Raw genomic sequence first — 20,978 nt, forward strand, 5'->3', positions numbered from 1 at the left:
ACTCAGCTGCTTGTCTGAATTTTTCTGTAAGTTTATGGTAAGAGGAATGAGGAGCCACATCTTTGATGAAAACTTTCCACATGCTCCTGTCTGTTATTGTTCATCTTATTTTTGATGGGATAGTTGTAGGGCAAAGATCATGTAGCTGAGGTCTCTCTAGCTGAGGTCTCTCTTTTGACCCTGAGCCAAATACACTGATTTATTGCTAGCAAATGCCATAATAAAATATCTGTGTTAAAAAAAAAAAAGCATTTTTATTGTACACTATTCAGTGTAAATACAAGGAACCATACTCTTCCCTCACATATCAGCTGCAGCTGCTTCTTTTTTTTTTTTTTTTTTTTTTTTTGTTTATGTCGTAAGACATGAAAATTTATACGTAATGGCAATGATTTGGCAATGAGAACCTACTTTTATCAACCACAGGGTTGTTCAGTATGTGCCATAGGAAAGAAGTCAGTGGCAGAAGAACATCCTTACATTTCATGTCTGATGAATTCTGCAGGTAAGGGCAAGTTACCTGCATAAGGCTGGGCCTTCATGAACACCATTTAGAAGGGAAATAGAAAACAAGGTTGCTTTATAGACTAAAAATTCATCAGGCAATCCACATTCATAAGTCTGATGCAGGCAGAAAAGTGGTTTGCAACTTGACCTTTCCAAATCTCTTAAAGAGATTCCTGGCTATGGAGACACATTTGTCTTTCTTGCTTATTGGGAAATTCCTTTCCACCAAAACTGGTACACAGGTATAAAAAAGTAGGATAGAAGCCATTTCAAAGAATAGCAGAAGTGTTCTTTGAAATTATGTATCTTAGAAAGAAAAAAATTATATCCAGAACTGTAGAAAGTCACATATAAACTTTACATATAAACACATATAAGCTTTTAAAGTCAGGAAGTTTTTAGGCACAAAACAGTGATTCTGTGTGCATCCACGTTCACCAAATGCCTATTATTAAAAACAACACCTAAAATATCAAAAGAACAGTTCCCAAACTAAGATATCCCATCAGGAAATATCTCAATGAAAGACATGAATTGGCTGATATAAATATGTTCTGATTCAGGCAGAATTCCATAGGAATGTTTATCTCCCTTTAAATTTAGACATATTTAAACTTTGATCAGAGATCCCCATCTGATCACTGACTTGCAGGTGTCAGTGATACACAGAGAGGCTGAAGTAATGTCAGCTTTAAGACCCAAAACTGAAATCCCCCTTTTTGCTGCTGGCTGGCAGCGGAAATGGCCTTGAGACTGCGAGTCTTGCACAACCTGAGTTTCATGTTCATTGTGCACGACGTAATCCCATTCCCAGGGTGGCTAAAACCAAGAAAAAAATAAAAAACGAACGTGTCAGGCTTTAACCATTGCTGTGACAGCTTTGTGCTGCATGTCACGAACGCTCCCGTTGGCAAAGGGGTCCCAGCTGGGTTGCAGCTCCTGACAACGAACAAGGCAAACACAGCCACTGATGTGGAGCAAAAACTGAAACTGTCGAGAGCGAGAACCGCAGCTTTCAAACACCCCCTCACCAACACACCTACGGCAGCTCCAGGTGCAGTTCTGTTCTCTATCACATCCCATTTAGCTATTTACAAAAGATATAAATATAGAATAAATATGCTACTTATGCAAGCATGCACCTAACGCACTTTGAAACACAAACTTTCCGGCTTCCCGGGCAGGATTCTTCGAGATCCCCGATGGCACCGGGTGCATTCCCTGCCCTCCTCCGGGGCTGGGGACCGATGTCCAGCACCTCGCAGAGCCAAGAGGACGCCGCTGCCGCCGTGCCATGGCAAAGGCTGCCCGGCGCTCCCCAGCAGCGCTGGGAGGCTCGACGGGCAGCGGCGTCCTCCCCGCAGGGTGTGCGGAGCCGGGATCCCGCACCCAGCGGCCCCAGGGAGGGTCTGGACAGGGCTCAGTGGGGATGGGAGCCCCCGACACGGCCGGGCCGGGTCCCCGCTGCCCGCGCCGGGCGCTCGGAAAGCGGAAATCCCCGGCGGGGCAGGCGTGCGTGGGAGGGAAGAGGGAACGGCCCCAGCCGGGCGGCTGCTGCTCGGCTCGGCTCGGCACGGCTCGGCACGGCTGGCTCGGCACGGCCCCGGCGCGATGAAGCCGCGAGGGTGAGTGGTGGCCGCGGGGGAAGGGTCGCTGCTGCCGCGCCGTGCGCGCTGGGACGCGGCGGCCGCTCCCCGGGCAGGGATTTCATCCCCCTTAGGAAAACGCGAGATTCGCTGCTATAGAGGGCAGGGATTGCATTCTCCTTAGGGAAACGCGAGTTTTGCTGCTACAGAGGGCAGGGATGTGCATTCTCCTTAGGGAAACGCGAGTTTTGCCGCTGCAGCGTGCAGGGATTGCATTTCCCTTAGGGAAACGCGAGTTTGGCTGCTACAGAGGGCAGGGATTGCATTCTCCTTAGGGAAACGCGAGTTTTGCTGCTGCAGCGGGCAGGGATTGCATTCTCCTTAGGGAAACGCGAGTTTGGCTGCTACAGAGGGCAGGGATTGCATTCTCCTTAGGGAAACGCGAGTTTGGCTGCTGCAGCGTGCAGGGATTGCATTTCCCTTAGGGAAACGCGAGTTTTGCTGCTACAGAGGGCAGGGATGTGCATCCCCCTTAGGGAAACGCGAGTTTGGCTGCTACAGAGGGCAGGGAAGGCGATGACGGGGGTTGGGGTGCTGGACTGCAGCCAGGGCGACCTCCGGACCCGGGACAGGCTCCGGAGCAGGTCCCGTCCGCCCGCAGCGCTCCCGGAGCCGCGGGATGGGCAGGGAGATGGGATGGGGGAAGCCGGGCTTTTCCAGAGCTCCCTGTCAGCCCGGGCAGGGACTCCCTGTCCCTACAACGCCATCGAGGGCTCCAGGCAGTCGCCGGGCCTTTTATGAATGTTTTGAACGGGAGGGTTGCGATAGGATGTGACTCACCTGCGGTTTATTGCCCCGGTTATCGCTGCTTTACAGCAGTGTTAAAAAAGCTCCGCAGGTGACCTGCTTAGGGCACTGATCAAGAAGAGCCGTGTCTCCACCAGGCTAAGGGACAAAGTGGGTCTTAGCAGTGGAGCAAAGCCCCCAAAGTTGTCATTTCAAGCATCAGTGTGCTAGAGTGTGCCACAGCGGCAATATCCCATGGCATTAAGATGAGTAATGATGAAAAAGTTGAGGTGCTGGTAGGAAGAATCATCTCACCCATGAAAGGGGAAGTGCAACTTTCTCCTGTTTCACACAGCATTTTAAAACACTTGCAGAAGAGGAAGGTGTGGGAAAGAATTGAAAAAGTAAAAATGTTTAATTTTTTTTTTTTTTAATTATGAGAGCAAAACCTGAAGAAGGTAGTGCAGCTATGCCAGAACTTAATTGAGCTCACTGCTAGTGATGGACACAGGATCTGAGTGAATGCAGAGGGCAAAATCCGAGCAAATCTAGAGAGCAGGCAAAGCATTGCTCACTTTTTCCAATTGATGCTTGGAACTAAAGCTATTCCAGGGGAACATCATGGGTGGACACTGCCCCCACAAAACCACAGCTGCCTCTTCCTTCAAGAAGAAGGATGAGGCATCTCTGGATGTGTCCAACCTTGACTGTGGCATCACTTATTAAAATAAGAAGATCTGTTTTGTATACGGACATATGAGAATCAGTTCTGGCTGAATATCTAAATGTCTGTTTGCATTAGCAAATGCCTACCGTGGGAAATTCCCTAGAGAGTCACATAAGCATCAGTCAGTTACTGTTTTCATTCTATTCAAATGAGTTGCTATATCCACAGCTTCTAACTTGGGTTGGGAATAATAAAACACAGGCACGGGATTAAGAAGGATTGAGGACTACATGAACTAAGCTTGCCAAGACAGACCTCTACAAGCTCAGCACAAAAGTGATGACTCCTGCACAGCGTTAAAAAAAAACCACAGGAATAAAATACAAATCCATGAGTAAAAGCCACTGTCAAAATCTTTACAGTTATGTTTATGCATGAGTAAAAGAAAATCTATTGTTGTTCTGTTTTCTAGAGTTGTATGTTTTACATCTTTGATACTGGTTAACAAATTATCTAATGTAAGAAAAGTAGTAGAAGAGACAGAACAGAATGCTTAGGTGTGCTTCCCTGGGAGACTTCCTGGGAGACTGCAGATTTACTCATGTAATAGAGCAGAAATTTTCCACTCTGGGCATCCACTTAAACTTTTCAAGACTCATTTATCAAATCATTTCAAAGGACACAGAAGAAGAAAATAAAGTGTTTTCTTTATACAAAAAATAATACAATTCAGTCTGGTTCTCCTCTAAAGTTTCTCCACCTCAGTCTCTGGAAAAGGGCCTTCAAGTAGAGGTAGATTTTGTGTCAGGAATGCCCTCTGCTTTCTGCATGGGAAGCTGAATATGTTTGGGAATATAATAATTTTCTTGGGGGGCAGGTGGGAAATTAGAGACACTCCTCTGCAGCAGAGGAGCCCCAAGTTGTGCCCAGGCAGGTGGTGGGAGTAAAGCTGGGCAGAAGCAAAGCTGAGCCTGGGAAGTGATGTGTGAATTCCCGTGCTAGGCTGGACAAAGGAGCAGAAGCTGTGGGGAAAGGGCAGGAAGCCTGGAAGAGAGGGGGCTTTGTAAGCACAGCACAGTGAGAAATGGCTGCTGAGATGAGCTTAGGTCAGACCTTGGAGGGAGGAGGGCCAGGCAGAGCAGGGTTGGTTTGGAGGGAAGGCAGTGACTGGCCTGGGTGGGAGATTCTGGAGCTCAGTCCTGGACAGAAATGGCCTGTGGGAGCTGCTGCCCCTTTGCCCAGCCCAGGGCTCAGTGCTGGGCCTGGCTGAGGCTGAGTGATGCCTTGGGAGGCTGCCTAGAACAGAGGCTAGACAGTGTTAAAAGAATAATGTAGGGATTTATTTAAAAGGCTTTCAAAGGATACACTGGCAGTACAAGAGCCTGAGGCTACACCCAAGATGGATTCCTGAGTCACACCTTTTCACACTTATATAAGTCTTGGTTCATTTCCATATTGCACAATTAATTGTTGTTAATTGCACAATTACAGCTTCAGGTTATGAGGTCCCATCCTCCCAGATTGCTCTCCTCAATTCGCTGCTGTTTGCACTTTTTGGGGCTGAAGGTGCAACAGTGTCCTTGGTTCTGGGCTGGAAAAAGATTTTGTCTAACTAAACTGTGAGGAGAACTTGCTAACACTTTGTATGAAGTTCAGAGTTATACACTAATGCAGTACAGAGGCTGGAAAATATGAAAGGTAAAACTTAAGGTACCATGAGAACTCTGGGGGAAGGGAGCCAGCTGAGCCCAGGTAGTGCTCCCAGTCCTGCTTGCAAAGGTGAGCTGGGAACACTGGTGACAGGCCAGTGCTCCTGTCACTCTGCCTGCCAGCTCAGCTTTTCATCTTTATTGCACCTAACAATATCAAGGTGCCCAGCTCACCCACATAATTCTCATTCCAAAACTTTCCATCACCTTTCTTCCACTTCGTACAGCAGCCTGGAGGAGCAAGAGCACATTTTGTAACTAGGTGTGGTGGTAAAACACTATTTTCAAGTAACTCACAGGGAAGTGCTGTCCATTTATCTCCCTTAAACCCCTGTGGGATGAATGGGTTAAATTGGGTTTCCTATGGCCTCCTTTCTTTTGGGGAAACTCCTGCACAGATTTGCCCCTCGAGTGATCAAACACACCAAATTTTTCCCAGCAAAAACCTTTGCACAGCTCTCCACTATCAGCAGGTTTCCTGTTTACACATTTTTACCCAGTGCACAACCTGATGGGCAGCATGGTCAGCTGCTGTTTTTCCTTTAACCAGACAAAATGATAACTCCCTTGGTTTCAGCAAAAGATTGGAAAACCGGGTTTTGACCTGTGCAGCCACTGTCCCTCCCAGTGACCCAGATGGCCTCCAGAGCCTGTCTGTCCAGCAAACCAGTCAAGTTTTTCAGAAGAGAAGACAGGCCCAACACCAGCTTCATGCCCTCTGCCCTGATTCCAATATTAGTGCATTTTGCTGCTATTCGTGGCCTTGGCCACCAAACCACTGCTGAGTTGTATAAACAGAAGTTTTGCAGCTGTCAAAAATGCAAATACTTAATGGGGCATGACATGGCAGCAGTACCTAATTTACCTACTTCTGCCACTATATTAAAACAATCAAAATTGGGTTTATTGCTTATTTAAACAACAGAGATGCAAAGTCAGTTGTAACACTTGTTTGCTTTTCGTTTTAGGTACAGATTTCTGTTACTGCTCCTTCTTATCCAGAAAGCTGGTAAGTTCAGAAAAACTCAGTAAACATGTAACTGCCCTCCCTTTAATGTGTTTGGCCAAATACACAAAGTAGTTGTAAAATGTACAATAAGAACATCTCTGTATTTTCTACAAGATACTGAACAATTCCTCAGAGTGAAATGTTTCTCTGACATGCATCAGGGAAAGAAGACACAATCAATTTTTATCCATTTCATTGCAGAGAACAGCAAGGGACCTTATGGATGCTCTTGCTCAGATTGTTTTGCTTGCTTCAGAGACCTCCCTGTGTACTTATCTCTGTCAACAAAAGGCCTTAGAAGTACAGTAAAAAGAGCTGCTGATAAGCAGATCTAACATGCCTGTACACTCAAGAGTAGAATTATATATCATGGTATCAAGTAGCCAATAGTAGTAATTTTACTACTGCTTATTAGTAGTAAATTTACTCCTACTGTTAATAATTTTACTTTTACTACAGTTCTAAAATATCCCTTGCAAAACAAAGATAGAATTAAATCACACCACCGGGTGATATTTAAGTGGTTTTAAAGTTCTCTCTTCTGTTCTTGCTTAATCACTGAGAAGAACCTCAACAAAGTCACCAAGGAAATTCCCTGGCCCCAATATCAGGACAAACTGTACCAGATTCAGTCTCAATAGATCCTGGCTGGCCTGTTTCAACCAGTCATGGAGTTGCACCCATTTTGCCAGGGCATTCATTTTCCTGGTCTCCCAAAATCTGAGCCAAGCAATTGTGTTGCAGTTCAAGCTTGTTATTTCAGTCCCAGTGCTTGGCAAATATCCTGCCTTTCTCCCTGCAAGCACTGTGTCTGCCTCAGTGGTAGTTTTAGACCAGGGTGCCCAACTCAGATGTGTAGATGAGCTGTTTCTGAGTCCAGTGCACCCTCACAAAGACAGGTTCCCCTTTAACACCTCCCTCCCACCTCACCACGTGCTGTTTCTGCATTTCCAAACCTCCACTCCTGTCAGAATCCAGGGCACCCCTCTGGCTGCCCTGGAAGGTCTGGGACCCTGGCAGGGGTCAGGAACCCCCCTGGACAGAGCCCCCAGAGACACTGTCTGTGATCTCTGTCCATGGAAAAGAGTTTCAATCTTACAGGATGAATTACCAGCTCTGAGTGTTTGATATCAGTAATAATTAAGTGTGGCACGGGTGAAAAAGTAAAATTTTAGGATTCTAGATGAGGGGTCCAAAGGGGACAAGATGGAGGAAATTGGGTGTGTCTTATCCTTTTTCTCCTTCTTCATGCCCTCCATGTCTCACTGTGGTGTTGGCATTTTTCTGTTGGTTCAGGCTGGGGACACACTGTCCAACGTAGGTGACAGATATTGGCATGTTATTGTAAATCCAGCCCAGGGAGTTTCTGGTATTTAATGTTTGTAACATCCCCCTGAGGGCAGAGCCCCACACGCTGCCCTGCAGGACAGAGCTGGGCAGGGCAGCAGAACATGTTAGAGATAAACAGAATAAACAACCTGGAAACAGCACAGACCAATTATGGCTTCTGCTTTGGCAGCGGGGCAGAAAGACAGAGACTTTCTACAATCTCAGAATCATCAATATCACAGATTCCGACACACTCCTTTCATCTTCCTCTCCCTCTGTCACCCACCCACATAATCCCTTCTCCCAGCTGTAATTTCTCCCATCCAGCCCCATGCCCAACCCCTATTGCCTGGCACCACAGCACAGACACTGCTGTGGTGCCACCAGTTGCACCAGGGAGGTTTTGGCTGCTGGTCTGGAGGGGATGGATCCAGCAGAGAGGATCCATCCCCAAGTGACACTCAAGATGTAAATGTCTAATGAATGTGTCACTGGAGCTAACTGGTTGTGCTGGTTTGCAAGCTGAGTGTATTTGTTCAGAGGGTGTCACTGACAGTAGCAATAAAATGTGGTTGCTTTATCATGCCAGCTTTGAGAAATACTGCTTCTACTCCCCTTCTTAATTTTTTGAGTTTCAAAATAATGGCAGCACTTTTACTTATCAATGTTTCCACTTGTTGTGATCTAAGCAGAGTTATCTGGCTCTTTTATTAATTAAAAAAAAAAAAAAGAAGTGATTATTGAAGCATGAGGACTTGAATATGTGTCTGCAGGCTGTGTGCAAAGTGAAATGTATCTGTCCATGGAGCTAGGAATGAATAACACTGCTTGGCTCTCAGAGAAAATGTCCCTTTGGACAATGAACAGACAAATGGACATGGAGAGAATTAGCCACTGGAAATTTGGGGGATAGGAATGACTATGAAGAGAGTATCCTCACCTACCTGCTATAAATACCAGAGTCTCTATGTGGCATAACGTACTTGAAAATAATTACTTTTCCCCCCACATAACCTCACTTTTCTCTCTCTCTCTTTTAATCTTGTAGCTACTGCACTAGAGAAGAAGAACATCATCAGTAAACTTGGAGACAACGCCACACTAAGTTGCATTTATAATGAAAAAAAGACCTTGCAATTAAAAAATCTACGTGTATATTGGCAAATAGCTGATGATTCCTACAAGGAAAAATGTTCAGTTGTACATGCACTGATCTCTGGCCAAGATGATAACAGTAATCAGTGTATTCACTTTAAAGACAGGACTCAATTATTCTGGGATAGGTTGGAAAATGGTGATTTTTCTCTGCTATTGCTAAATGTCAGCCAGAGCGATAGACATACATACAAATGCATAGTGCAGGAGAAAACTGAACTTCCCAAAGTGATTCACCAGGCAGAAGTGGTTCTCAGCTTAGCAGGTAAGAGCTTATGTCACTTTGTCCAAATTCTCATTTCCACTTCTCAAATTTGTGGTATTATATTTAAGCACACCTTTTATTTTGCACCAGACTTCTGCCCTTTGCTGAAATGAAGTCTGCTCTGCTAAATTTAAGTGTTACATACAGGGAATGTAAACCTTGCATGCATGGAAAAGCTGTTTACCCAGCGTGTGTTTATTTTCTTCTTGGTTTTCTTCTTCTTTTCTTTATTTTCTTCTTGTTTTGAGTATGAGAGCTCTTGCATGTGACTGGGTGACAGCAGCTGAAGTTGGTCCTTTCTTCCTTTGGGTTTGGCTTTAGCTTTCTGCCCTCCCAGTGATTCTCTCAGCTCTCTGGTTTACAGACCAAACCTGCAGGTGTTTCTCTTTCAAGTCATGAGAATGGTGTGAAACCCAACAATTTGTTCAGAATCCACCTCCAAATTTTTCCTTTCCAGTACGTTTCAAAGTGTCAACAACTATTTCTTTTTCTTCTTGCTCTCCAGCAAGTTACAGCCAACCAATACTCAGCGGACCAATAAGGAACAGTGACAGCACTGGAGAGGAGGTGACCTTTTACTGCAGGTCTGGCAATGGATACCCACAGCCCAATGTTTACTGGATCAATAAAGTGAACAACAGTCTCCTGCAGCCATCAAAAACAGACATCATAACCCACGACGATGGCACTTTCAGTGTTTTTAGCACACTGAAGGTGAAAGCCACTTCCAACATGCAAATAGAGTGCTCCATAGAAAATGAGATGCTGCAGGAAAATCTATCAGCCAACTGTAAGTTCCCTCATGCTGCCTCTGTTTTCTAGGTATCAGGAATATAAAGCAGTGTGTCTCTGTAGATGCACACTAACGAGGGCTATGCATTAATTCAGTCGTTCCAAAATGTTCTGAGAAGGTCTCGGGCTTTGTTTCAAGCTCCGTTGATACTTAGCCATGGACCTGATATTTAAATCCTCCACACTGAAGTGAATAACCCACCAAGTGTGTTATGACAACAGCACTGAGAAGCTCTTGCATCTGAGGAAGTTGATGAGCTTAACATTTTAGTTCCTCAGGAACATGGTGGTTTGGGGAGTCAGATTGTTTTTAGGGGCCACCATACAGCAGATCCATGATTACTAACACCCTACCCAATGGCCTTGCAACACTAACATTTGCTTTTTACTCTGTTGAGTTCCAAAGTTCAGTTTCCAGCTTCTCCAAAACTCAATTTAATACTGTTCACAACTTAAACTAGGTCTGCAGCAAATGGGCAATATAAGCTCAAAAGAACAATGTGCCTTACAGCACAAGTATAATGTGCTAATTATTGCTGATGTGATGATTAATAGTAAAAACAAGTAATTAGTCACTCAAGTCTTCACAAAACCAGAAAGCTATTAAAAAAAAAAAAAAAAAAGTATGAAGAAGTTATAGTTACAGTACCACTGCTGCAGTTCTTCGTTTCCAAAAAGCTGTGCAGAGAATCTATCTGGAGTGGGAAGGCTGATCTGGAGGTGGCTGTTTGATCTCACTGCTGTTCCTGGTCCTGCCTGCAGCCACGCTTTTGTCTCACAGGTCTCTCCACCCTAGTGCAAGGATGTTGGAATGTTTCCATAACTGTAGCTGGATACCCACAGCTAATTTACCTGAACACCCCAAACACTGATCCCATGAATGTTGGCAAATTATATAAACTATTTCCAGGAATAAAAATTGAACACATGAGCAGAAGTTGCACAGTAGAGTGTTTATGTGATAATATACCATGCTGTCATCCCAAATAAAAAGGAAAACTAAGGAACCTCATCATTAGTTTCCTAATGGCATTGTCATGTTGTCTTTTGAGGGAAAAGACCCTCATATTACTATTTTTGTGGGTGTTTCTAAAGTCTCTCAATTGCACTTGAAAGAGTAAGAGATGTGATTTGAAACCTTCAGTTTGCAGCAATGAGTGAAGATCCTTCACTAACTTCAGGGAAACAGGTTTTCACCTATTTTTCTGAATACTATCAGGTTTATATTATAGATTCTATATAGATTTATTTTTAAGTGAGTCTAGATATAAGCCCAAACATACAGTCTCTCAAAGCTGGATGGAAACAAGTAAAAGGAAGAAAGAAGGATTGGATGCATTATGATGACAGGGAAGAGTAAACTGGTATTTAGACATAATTGCTCAGAGATGTGTCTCAGAAGGAATCACCAAAATCACAGTGATATGAATAGCACAAATCTTGACTCCTTCAGAATTTTTTATGTATGTAAAACATGGTGAAATATTTGCCTGGTATGAAATGTGAAAATTTACACCTTATGACATCCTTTTCTATTTTATTCTAGACACACAACAGAAGAAAGGCAGTGGTCCTAGCACAGAAAGTGACGGAAACCCAGAAAAAAAAGGACGAGGTGCTCAAGCAGCTGGCATCATTGGCATTGTCTCTGTGATTGGTCTTCTAACTGGTTTAATCTGCTGCCTGTGGAGAAGGAGGTCCTCTAATCTAGCATCCTATAAAGGTAATGAGACACTTCATTTGCGTGACCAAATTAGAAGAATCCTTTTTCACTTGCCAAAATACTTAATGTTATCCAACAGGAAGAGATGAAATATGACTTTAAATCTAAGCTGTCTGCACTTGGCAGTAGGAAATCATGGCATTAACAAAATCTTGGAGTGCCCTGGGAGGAAGTGTAGTGCCCCAGGATATGTTATTCTTTATGATTTTCTCTTCCTGTGTATGAGCCTTTCTTCCTCTTTCTGTGTCTTTCTCCAAGCTGGGGGTGCTCAGCCTGGAGAAAAGGAGACTCAGGGGTGACCTTATCACTCTCTACAACACCCTGAAGGGTAGTTGTAGTCATTTTTTCCTCTAAGCAGCTACTGACATAACCAGAGGACACAGTCTCAAGCTGCACCAAGGGAAATACAGGCTGGATATTAAGAAAAAGTTTTTTACAGAAAAGGTGATAAAGTTCTGGAGTGGCTGCCTGCAGAGGTGGTGGAGTCACCACCCCTGGATGTGTTTAACAAAGCCTGGATGTGGCACTGGGTGCCAGGGTTTAGTTGAGGTGTTGGGGCTGGGTTGGACTCAATGATCTCTAAGGTCTCTTCCAACCCAGTGATTCTGTGAATTCTGAGCCTCACAGGAAGTAATTTCTGGATGTGAGAGTAACTCAGACTTGGTGTCTGTTCGGGCCATGGTTTGTCAGCTGTGATCCCTGCAGGCTCCTTCTGGACAGATGGCATGAAACAGGACTGGGGTCAGTAGCTTGCTCAGCTTAGCACAGTTTGAAGGAGAAATCAGAGCATAATTCAGTCCTGAGAGCTTTAGAGTCACTGGCTGGATGATTAAGGGTCAGGATCCTGCTGGGATCAAGCAGAAATGTAACTGGTCTCACTGTCATGTGGGTACCCTCGTGTAGCTGGATTGGTGACTCTAAAAAAGCTCAAAAAGACATCTTGTGGACCAGATGGAGTCTGCCAATGTAGCTGAGCACTCGCTCTAAGCCCCTATCCAGGAGCTAACATCTAAGGGACAGAGCAGGGACAACCACACTTTTCATGGACAAGGACAATCCATGTTTTCAGTCCGTGCCCTCTTCCTCAATGTTAGCAGCCCTGGGTGCCTCAGCAAAGATCAGGGGAAAGCAGGGCCATGATCTCATCCAGGATCTGCAGCAGCTCTTGTAGAAGTCATGTCCTTCCCTCAGAAACAACCCAAGAGTGAAGCAGGACTCTGTCCCAAGATGGGGAGCAGGGCTATCACTTCAATCCCAAAATCTCTCCTTTCTGAAATGGTAGCCTGGGTTGTAAGCAAATAGAATATTGGACTGTGTTTTACAGAACATTTAGTACATTGAATCCACAGCTTTGGTGTATGTTGCTTAATATTAAATCTCATTTTTCTGAAGTCTGTTGTCTATCCTACATGCTGAAACCCATGCATTTGTTTGAACAGATGTCCAACAAAGAGAAGACCAAGGAGAACTCAGCTGTAAGTATTAAAAATATATTATTTTGTTTAAGTGACTTAACTTCATAGCTTCAGTACTCAAGTTCAGTGCAAGCCTTTAGATTAGACTCGCTGGATGATACAAACTGAAGCATTTTTGCAGGCATTACATCCTAGGTGGTCTTTAACTGGGATACAGGGACATCATTTGCATCATATCTGTGAACCTGAGCCTATATACACCCAATTTTTAAAAAAAATCCTCCTTTCCTAGAAAAAGCATGCTCTTCAGACCTTTACCATGTTCATATTTTTATAAGCAAGAAGACAGTATTGCAGGCCAGATGGTTTACAAATTAATTTGTTATTTATAGTAGGGAAAAAAAGAAAATTGTGTGAAAAAAAGAAGACAGATTTGGAGCAAGAATTTGACAGAAGACTTGTAAGAGTACAGGGTGAAATATCTGCCTATTTGATATCTCATTTGGTAGTTTCTACTGAATCTAATGACTGTTGCCTGTGTGTCTGTGCAGAACAAGCAGAAAATACTGTGGTTTCACTAAAACTGTAATAGTTAAAGCATAGTTTACTGTAGCAGATGCTGTGAATGTACCCAATTCACAGTATCAAACAGAAGCAAAATAACCCTTAAAAAACTTTCCTTGGAACTTCTTTGACAGTCATGGAAACTGAGTTAATGGTCAGTTATTTTCCAGACCGCAGCATAATCCCCAACATTTGTGTTTGCTAAACATCCACAGCCATTGCACTCCCTCCTGCAGAGCATAATCTATGGAGGAGGATGTATTTTCTCCTTAAAATAAGAGACAATGTCTCCTTTTGCTCTTGGGAAGTGCATTGACATAACACAAGCAGCTCATTTAAGGTCAACTTTTTCTTCTCCACGCTTACTTAATACCAGGCCCTTCTTGGTTTGATCCCTGGACTTAGCCCATTAGTAAAAAAACCTCTGTGACAAACGTAAGAGTAAATATTTATCTTGTATTGAAGGCAGGTGCAGCATGATTTATTCATTAAGGACAAAGCAAAGGCACCTTCTAGGTGCTGTCTTTTTGTTGTCATTTCTGCAGTCAACTTGTGGAAGAGGAGGTGGGGCAGCAGCTTTGGTGGCTCACTGATGACAGAAGCTGTCCCATCTCGTGTTTTGGGCATCCCAGTTTAAGGGCAACTTGGATCAATACCAGAGAAATAAAAATGGTCCAGGGAATGTGATCTCTGGCAAAAGATTGGTTATGTCTGTTTAGGCTGGAGAAGGCCAGGCAGATTAAGGTCACAATAACAACCCACTTCAGAGTGTCTTTTGAGAGGATGGGACAAGTTATTTATTGTGCTAACCCAGCTGACACTGCAATTAAGGCACAGCAGACTTAAACAAAGGAGATTTAAGTCAGATGTTAGAAGAAATTGTCTAAGGGTGATGGTAGTTGAGCACTGAGGCAGAGTTTGTCCAGGCTATCAAGCCTCCATCAGTCCAGGTTTGTTGCTTTGTAATTTCTTAACAAAAGAGAAAACCAGTATCTGTCAGGAATTATTTAGAAATAAAGCTGGTACTACTTTAGTACAAAAGATGAGCTCTAGGAGAAATTCTAGCCTAATTCAATCATTATTTGGTAGTTTCAATCAATTTGGTAGTTTCATTGTTTGGTAGTTTGGAAGTTGTGTGTGGTAGATGGGGGTAAAGCCCGGGGGAGGTGCACCTAGGGGGGTGCTCTGCCACAGCATTTTGCTTTTCAATACTGCTGTAAATGCATTTCTGCTTCTGGTACCTTATGAAGAAGGCCAGGTTGTTTCATGGAAGTGAAACTCCTGAACAATGCAAACCAAAATGAAATTACTGAAACTAACTGTGCTGTTACAAAGGCAAAAAAGAGTTTGAAAAGTGGGAGGAAGGCAGATTGTAAAGCTTAACTCCATCCTGGTAGGATTAGTTTCTCCAGACACCCATTCCAGTCAGTGGGGCAGGATGCTGTGGTGAGGAGAAATTCAGAGCTGGGGCAATTCTGAACTATTATCTGAAGGAATCCTTTCATTTCCTGAGAGGAGGCTGAGGCAGTTGTTTTCTCTTGGCCATCTCATTCTCTGAAGTAGATTTAAAGGAACACAAGGTGACACTGATATCCCTTCACAAGGGAGGCCACTTTTTCCATTTGCACAGAAAGGCACTTCCAGACTGTGGTCCCCAGTGTCTCTGGTACCCAAGCAGGACTTCTCCCCAGTCAGTTCTGTCTCAGCAGCATGAATATGTCTTTTCCATAGATTTGCAGCTTGTTCCACTGGTTATGAAAGAATTCTTATTTATGGGGAAGTTTTTTGTCTATTTTTTTAAATAAAAATAAGTTATTTTGTTTTTACAGCACCTGCCTAAATGGAAGGTCTGCCAACAATTTGAGCAGCTGGAGATGTGTCAAGAGAAGCATCACTCCTTCAGTGGGAGCATTGTTTGTAATACAAGTGACAGATTTCTGCCAAGAGAGATGGCAAAAAAAAAAAAAAAGTGCTTCTAGAACACAAGAGAAAGGAAAAGAGGAAAATCTGCAGGATTTTCTGGACTATTCTGTGGACTGTGTCCACAGCACAGTCGTGTCACCACTCCAGCTCAGCACTTTGGACAGTCCTCTATGATTGTCAGTGGTTTGGGCACCTGTGCTGGGGAAAGCAGAAAGCCTGGGACTCGGCTGCTCTGTGCCAGACCACTGGAAGCTGGTGATTGTCCAGTCTGTCATCATGATCCTTGGACTGTCAGGAGCAGAAGCAGCCACATTTCAGGAGCACGGGATGTTCCTGCTGTCCCCTTACCCCGAGGATGGGTACTGCATGTGAAGAAAGGCAGCTAAAACAAAGCAAGGAAACTGAAGAACTCTGCAGAGTGAGATTTGTGACCTCTTCCATGTTTCTCTCCCTAGAACAATCCTTTCATTGTCTCTTTTCACCAGCTGCTACTCTGTACAGAACCAGGCAGAGCACTTTGGCCCAGTCCTCTCAAAACAGGAGTTGCTCTAATGGAGTCAAATACTGAATGTGTTATCATAAGAGAAGGTGCCTTCTTTAAGACTTGATAGCAGTATTTTGGTTTTCACCAAATATTCCACCAAAAAGGGGACTTCCACTTTCAACAGGAGCCAGCTGTGAGAAAAAACAGGCTGTGGAAATCTGTCCAATTAAAAATAGTGCTCTCTGCTATATGAATGTCATGTTACCTGGACTTAACCTTCTCAGGACAGAACAAAAACTGTGGCTGAGCTCTGCTTGATTCAACTGAGTCTTTATTTAAGCACCTTCCTGTGACTTCCAGGGAGGATTTTAAACTGAAGGTCTTAAACTAAACTTGTGCTTGTGTCTCATCCTTCCACACATCGAACAAAACAAAAAAGAACAAATACCAAATTCTATCAGTGTCTTTGCAGTGAATGTCCAGAAAGCCAAGAACTGCATTTTCCTTGTGCCAGTGCATGTGCCTTGCTGCTTCAGCCCCAGGTCAGCCAGACTGACTGGCTGAAAATAGCAAAACAGTAAACTTTGCTGATTATATGAAATTTTGAAGGAGGAGCTCTCTTTTCCAGATGGGACAGTTTCCCCATCTTGTCATGGGGGGATGGAGATTGTTATTTTAAACTGAGTTCTGGAAACACTTGACCTCTCCTGCACAAGTTGCTAGACTGAAATTTTATGATTTTTGTGAATAAGTCATAGCCTTGTTTGTTCTTACTCAGTGTGTAAGAGGCACTCCAGTATCAACTCTGTGCTCAGACACTGATTTTTTATATCAAGATCAACTTTCAGTTCCCAGCTGAGTGGAAATTCTGTTGTCCTCACATCACATGGAAGCAGGACTATTTGGCAATAAATAGTGAAGCAGTTGTCTTTTGTCAAAGCAATATCCCCAGGGAGGCCCCCAGCTAAGTAGCTGTGCTTCTCTCATGTCCATGAATCCAGATATCAGATATTTCCTGAGTCCAAATCTAGTCTTCAGTGTACCCTAAAGGGAACTTGCTTGGAGAAAGCTCACAGACACCTCAAAAATGTGAACATCTGTGCAGGGCAACCTGCGGTGGTGTGTTTTTATTTTATTTTATTTGATATTTGTTCAATGCCTGTTCACCCCCCAACCCCCCAGTCTCCTCCTCTCCCCAGCTGTCAATCTCCCCAAGCTCTTCCCTAACCCACTCCTCTCCAAGTTGTCAATCCTCCCTTTCCCTGCCCCTTTCCCCAGAACATTCCCTGTCATTCCTCTCAGCCTCCTCCCCTGCTTCCAGACCATTCCCTGTCTATTTAGTGAGGCTCAACACCCTATTGGTTACTTTGTGTTACTCCACTCCCCTGTTTCCCCTGATAGGTTTGTGTTATGTTAGTCCCGCCTTAAACTCCTCCCCAGCCCTACCCTCATTGGTTGCTGTTCCTACTCCCCTCCCCTTAAGTTCTGTATAAAACCTTTGTTCGCCCTCTCCCCAAGGTCTTGGGGCTCACCGAATAAATCCATCTTGTTCGACCCCAAGTCCCGTGTCGCCTTCCTCTGTTCCCGCGCCACCGACTGGGACAGCAGAGCACCCCGGGGGGAGCGGCCGCCCCTTCTCTTCCCTCTCGCCGCCCAGCACGCCACCGCTCGGGGTATCGCGGCGAGGGGGGGCGCATGCCACGCGCCGCAACATATGGTAGCAGAGGATGGTTCCCTCCTTCGGCTTTTAGAAGAAACGGAAGAAACGGGCAAATTAGTGGGGGCGCCCGCCTCACAGACGAAGAAGGAGGGAAGAGGAACATCTGCGGCCGTGGGTGCTCTGCCCGGTGCTAAGAGGAGCCGGACGCCGAGCGGAGAAGATTGAGGCTCCGGGGCCCTCTTGCGCCCTCGTCATCGTGCTCTCTACCCTGCCCGGGAACAGCCACGGCCGGGCTGCAAAATTTTTTGGCGGGTAGACTTACCTGAGGGCGAAGAGGGGCGGTCTGGCAGTGGCTCGGGGGAGCCCGAAGAAGGGCTGACCGAGAAGGGGTTCCTCGGTCAGCATCGGCGTTGGGACCACCGGAGGTCGATAGTGGCCGACACCAGGGCTTCGGGGACGAGTCCTGGTGTAACGGGAACACCCAGGCCTCCGGAAGGGCCAGACCGAGAGGGAACACACCACCAGTCCGAGGGCGATTTTTCCATCAGATCAAGAAAAAGATTCAAGCCATCACCACCTAGGCCCAGAAGGTAAGGTGGGCTATGCGGGGGGAGGGGTCCCCGACGGGTGGCTGGGTCTTCCACTTTTCTTTTCGCGTTTTAACCCCCGTCTGTGCCCAAGCCAGGGGCTGTAGCCTTGCATGTCCCTGGCAGGCGGGTGGATTTTTCGTTTCTGGGGGGGGGGGCTGCTCTTGGGTGGTTCCCTTCCGGGGGGAGCCACTCAGGGTAGTTACTCTTCCCTCAGTCTTCTGTGGGGGCCCATATTTGATCGCTTTTTCTTTTTCTTGAGAGGGTGTTTTTTCTGTCCTCCCCTCCCCAAGCTGGGCTGGCTGGAGGGGGCAGAGAAAAAATACCAATAAGGAACAGTTAAGAGGGTGACATGTTGATTATGGGAGGGTTGTTGAAAGAGGCCCTTTATACCCATCTAAGTCAGGCCCCCCTCCTGTAAGTTTTCCTTTGCTTCTGTGAAGCTCCCCATACCCTCATCCCCTCAGACTTTCCTAAACCTTTCCCTATCCTCCCTTGGGGATGGCTGTGGCCACGCCGCCCCAAGTGCCCTGCCGGACACTGCTCAAGCCAAGGGCAGTGTACCCGGCACCCCCTGCCAAGATGGCGCTGGCCACGCCGCTTGGAACCCGTTTTCCCGCCGTGATCCTTCTTTTCCGTCCCTAGTTTCCCGCCAGCCCCATCCCTTTCCCCAATGGCCCTGCACGGCAGCTCCTGCACGAGGCCAGTTCCTATTGGGGGAAGGCGGGGTTGGACATTCCCCTCCTTCTTCTGGCTCCTCCTCTGGTGGGACGGATCGCTGTCGAGGACCTCCCATCAGAGGACCTTCCTTCTTAGGAGATAACTCCCCTTTCTGGGAGGGGTCTCCTTCGGGGGAAGGTGGAGCTGAAACCCAGGACTGAGGATCCGCCATTTTGTTTTCCCCCTAAAATGGCGGCATCCCTGTCTACCCTTTACCGATTCCCCTGCTAATCATGACAGTCACTAATCAAGTGATTGTCTGATTCCCCCATCCTATTCCTTAATGTACCCTACCCAATGTTCCTTTTTATTTAACTACAAAATCTTCTTTTTACTTCTAATTATTTTCCGAATAATTTACTTGTTAAGTTATATTTTTTAGAAAGAAAGGCTGCATTTGTGATCATCATTGCTACAAGGATCATGTAGCTGCTGCGCTACTTCAGGCTTGCTGCATTGCTGCGAGGTTTAAAATTTATTAGTTATATTTAGTTGATCTTCTAATATAGATTATTCAAATTATTTTATTTAGTTATTTTTGTTAGAATCATTTGAATAATATAGTTTTATATTAAATCTATATCTTAATTGTTTTCAGTTTATCAATTACTTTATTTAATTGTGTTATTAGACAAAAAATTGTCCGATTTAATTATTTAATTCCAATAATTCTATTTTGATCATTCTGATTCAATTATTTAGTCTAAATTCTGTTAATTATTTCTTTCTATTTCAATCACCTGATTTTTAATTAAAAATCCTACTCCTCTTCCCTCTTCCTCTTCCCTGAAGTCGGGCATTCTCAGACAGTCATCCCGGCGTTGTCCGCAGGCAGAATCTGGGCTCTCTGAGAATGCCCTAGACTCCCCGCAGGACAGTGTAGCCACTGTCTCTGCCTCTGCCCCTTCACCCCAGGTCCCATCTTTATTATCATTGTTTGTTATAATTGTTTTATTAAAATTCAAATATTTCATTTCAATTGTTTTATTTTAGTTATTTCAATTAAATTCCAATATTTATTTCTGTTTGTTTTCAATCACTTAACCGTTCCATCTGATATTATTTATATTATTTTAGATTGCTACTTAGAGCAGCGAAACAGCAAGTTTTAGGTAGTCTTGTGTCTGGTATAAGAACAATTTAGCCAGACAAAGTTGCAGGCCAGTCCCTCAACCTGAGTCAAGCAGCAGCAGCGCCGCGAGTGCAGCACCATGTCTGATCGCGGCAAGGGCAGCAAGGGGCTCGGCAAGGGCGGCGCCAAGCGCCACCGCAAAGTGCTGTGCGACAACATCCAGGGCATCACCAAGCCGGCCATCCGCCACCTGGCTCGGCGCGGCGGCGTCAAGCGCATCTCGGGGCTCATCTACGAGGAGACGCGCGATGTGCTCAAGGTTTTCCTGAAAAACGTGATCCGCAACGCCGTCACCTACACGGAGCACGCCAAAAAGAAAGACAGTTATAGCCATAGACGTAGTCTACGCCCTTAAGCACTAAGGTCGCACTCTCTACAGCTTCAACAGCTAAAGCCTTGCATTCTTGTTAAACCACCACCACTCCATGATCATAAATTCAGGTCTTTGGTTTGATTGCACTATGTTAAGTTTTAATGAAGCTATGATTTCTAGCTAGACTAGATAAGTTGTGTCTTAATGTATGTGATAAGTACTTTCAAAATTTTTATTTCATGTAGTCCATTTACTTTTATATTGTATATCAAAAAAAAAAAAAAAAAAAAAAAAAAAAAAAAAAAAAAAAAAATTTTGTGTATTTTATATTAAGTAATCCTGTAATCGTAATTAGTTTATATTTTTCTGATAGTTTTCAACTTATGTCCATTCAGTAATTTGTAATTTTACCATATAATTTTGCTGTATCTTATATATGAAGTTTATATTATTTATATAATGTATGGATATGTTTAAACACCAAAACTCTCCTTCCTTTTGTAAAAAGAAAGGGGGAGATGCGGTGGTGTGTTTTTATTTTATTTTATTTGATATTTGTTCAATGCCTGTTCACCCCCCAACCCCCCAGTCTCCTCCTCTCCCCAGCTGTCAATCTCCCCAAGCTCTTCCCTAACCCACTCCTCTCCAAGTT

At 44.7% G+C, this 20,978-nt stretch overlaps 2 protein-coding genes across 2 annotated transcripts; both read left to right on the forward strand.

Annotated features, from left to right (window-relative positions):
* The first annotated feature begins 2,015 nt into the window (after nt 1-2,015).
* On the forward strand, nt 2,016-17,474 carry ICOSLG (inducible T cell costimulator ligand). Its single transcript, XM_021540030.2, has 7 exons — nt 2,016-2,132; nt 6,224-6,264; nt 8,642-9,013; nt 9,519-9,803; nt 11,352-11,528; nt 12,968-13,003; nt 15,337-17,474. The coding sequence occupies exons 1-7, from the start codon at nt 2,119-2,121 to the stop codon at nt 15,345-15,347; spliced, it is 936 nt and encodes a 311-aa protein (XP_021395705.2). The 5' UTR covers nt 2,016-2,118; the 3' UTR covers nt 15,348-17,474.
* A 1,574-nt stretch (nt 17,475-19,048) lies between these two features.
* LOC110474477 (histone H4-like) lies at nt 19,049-20,592 on the forward strand. The gene is given in 2 exon segments (XM_031506384.2): nt 19,049-20,323; nt 20,325-20,592. Coding segments are annotated over 2 exon segments (282 nt in total). The 5' UTR covers nt 19,049-20,092; the 3' UTR covers nt 20,376-20,592.
* The last annotated feature ends 386 nt before the right edge of the window (nt 20,593-20,978 follow it).

Source organism: Lonchura striata, chromosome 2 (assembly GCF_046129695.1).
Source record: "Lonchura striata isolate bLonStr1 chromosome 2, bLonStr1.mat, whole genome shotgun sequence".
Taxonomy (NCBI): domain Eukaryota; kingdom Metazoa; phylum Chordata; class Aves; order Passeriformes; family Estrildidae; genus Lonchura; species Lonchura striata.

What these genes read in the sequence shown, in the direction of transcription:
- ICOSLG (XM_021540030.2), top strand. An exon ending in CCTTCTTATCCAGAAAGCTG is followed by an intron (nt 6,265 to 8,641) that starts GTAAGTTCAGAA and finishes TTAATCTTGTAG; the next exon opens with CTACTGCACTAGAGAAGAAG. An exon ending in TAATCTAGCATCCTATAAAG is followed by an intron (nt 11,529 to 12,967) that starts GTAATGAGACAC and finishes TTGTTTGAACAG; the next exon opens with ATGTCCAACAAAGAGAAGAC.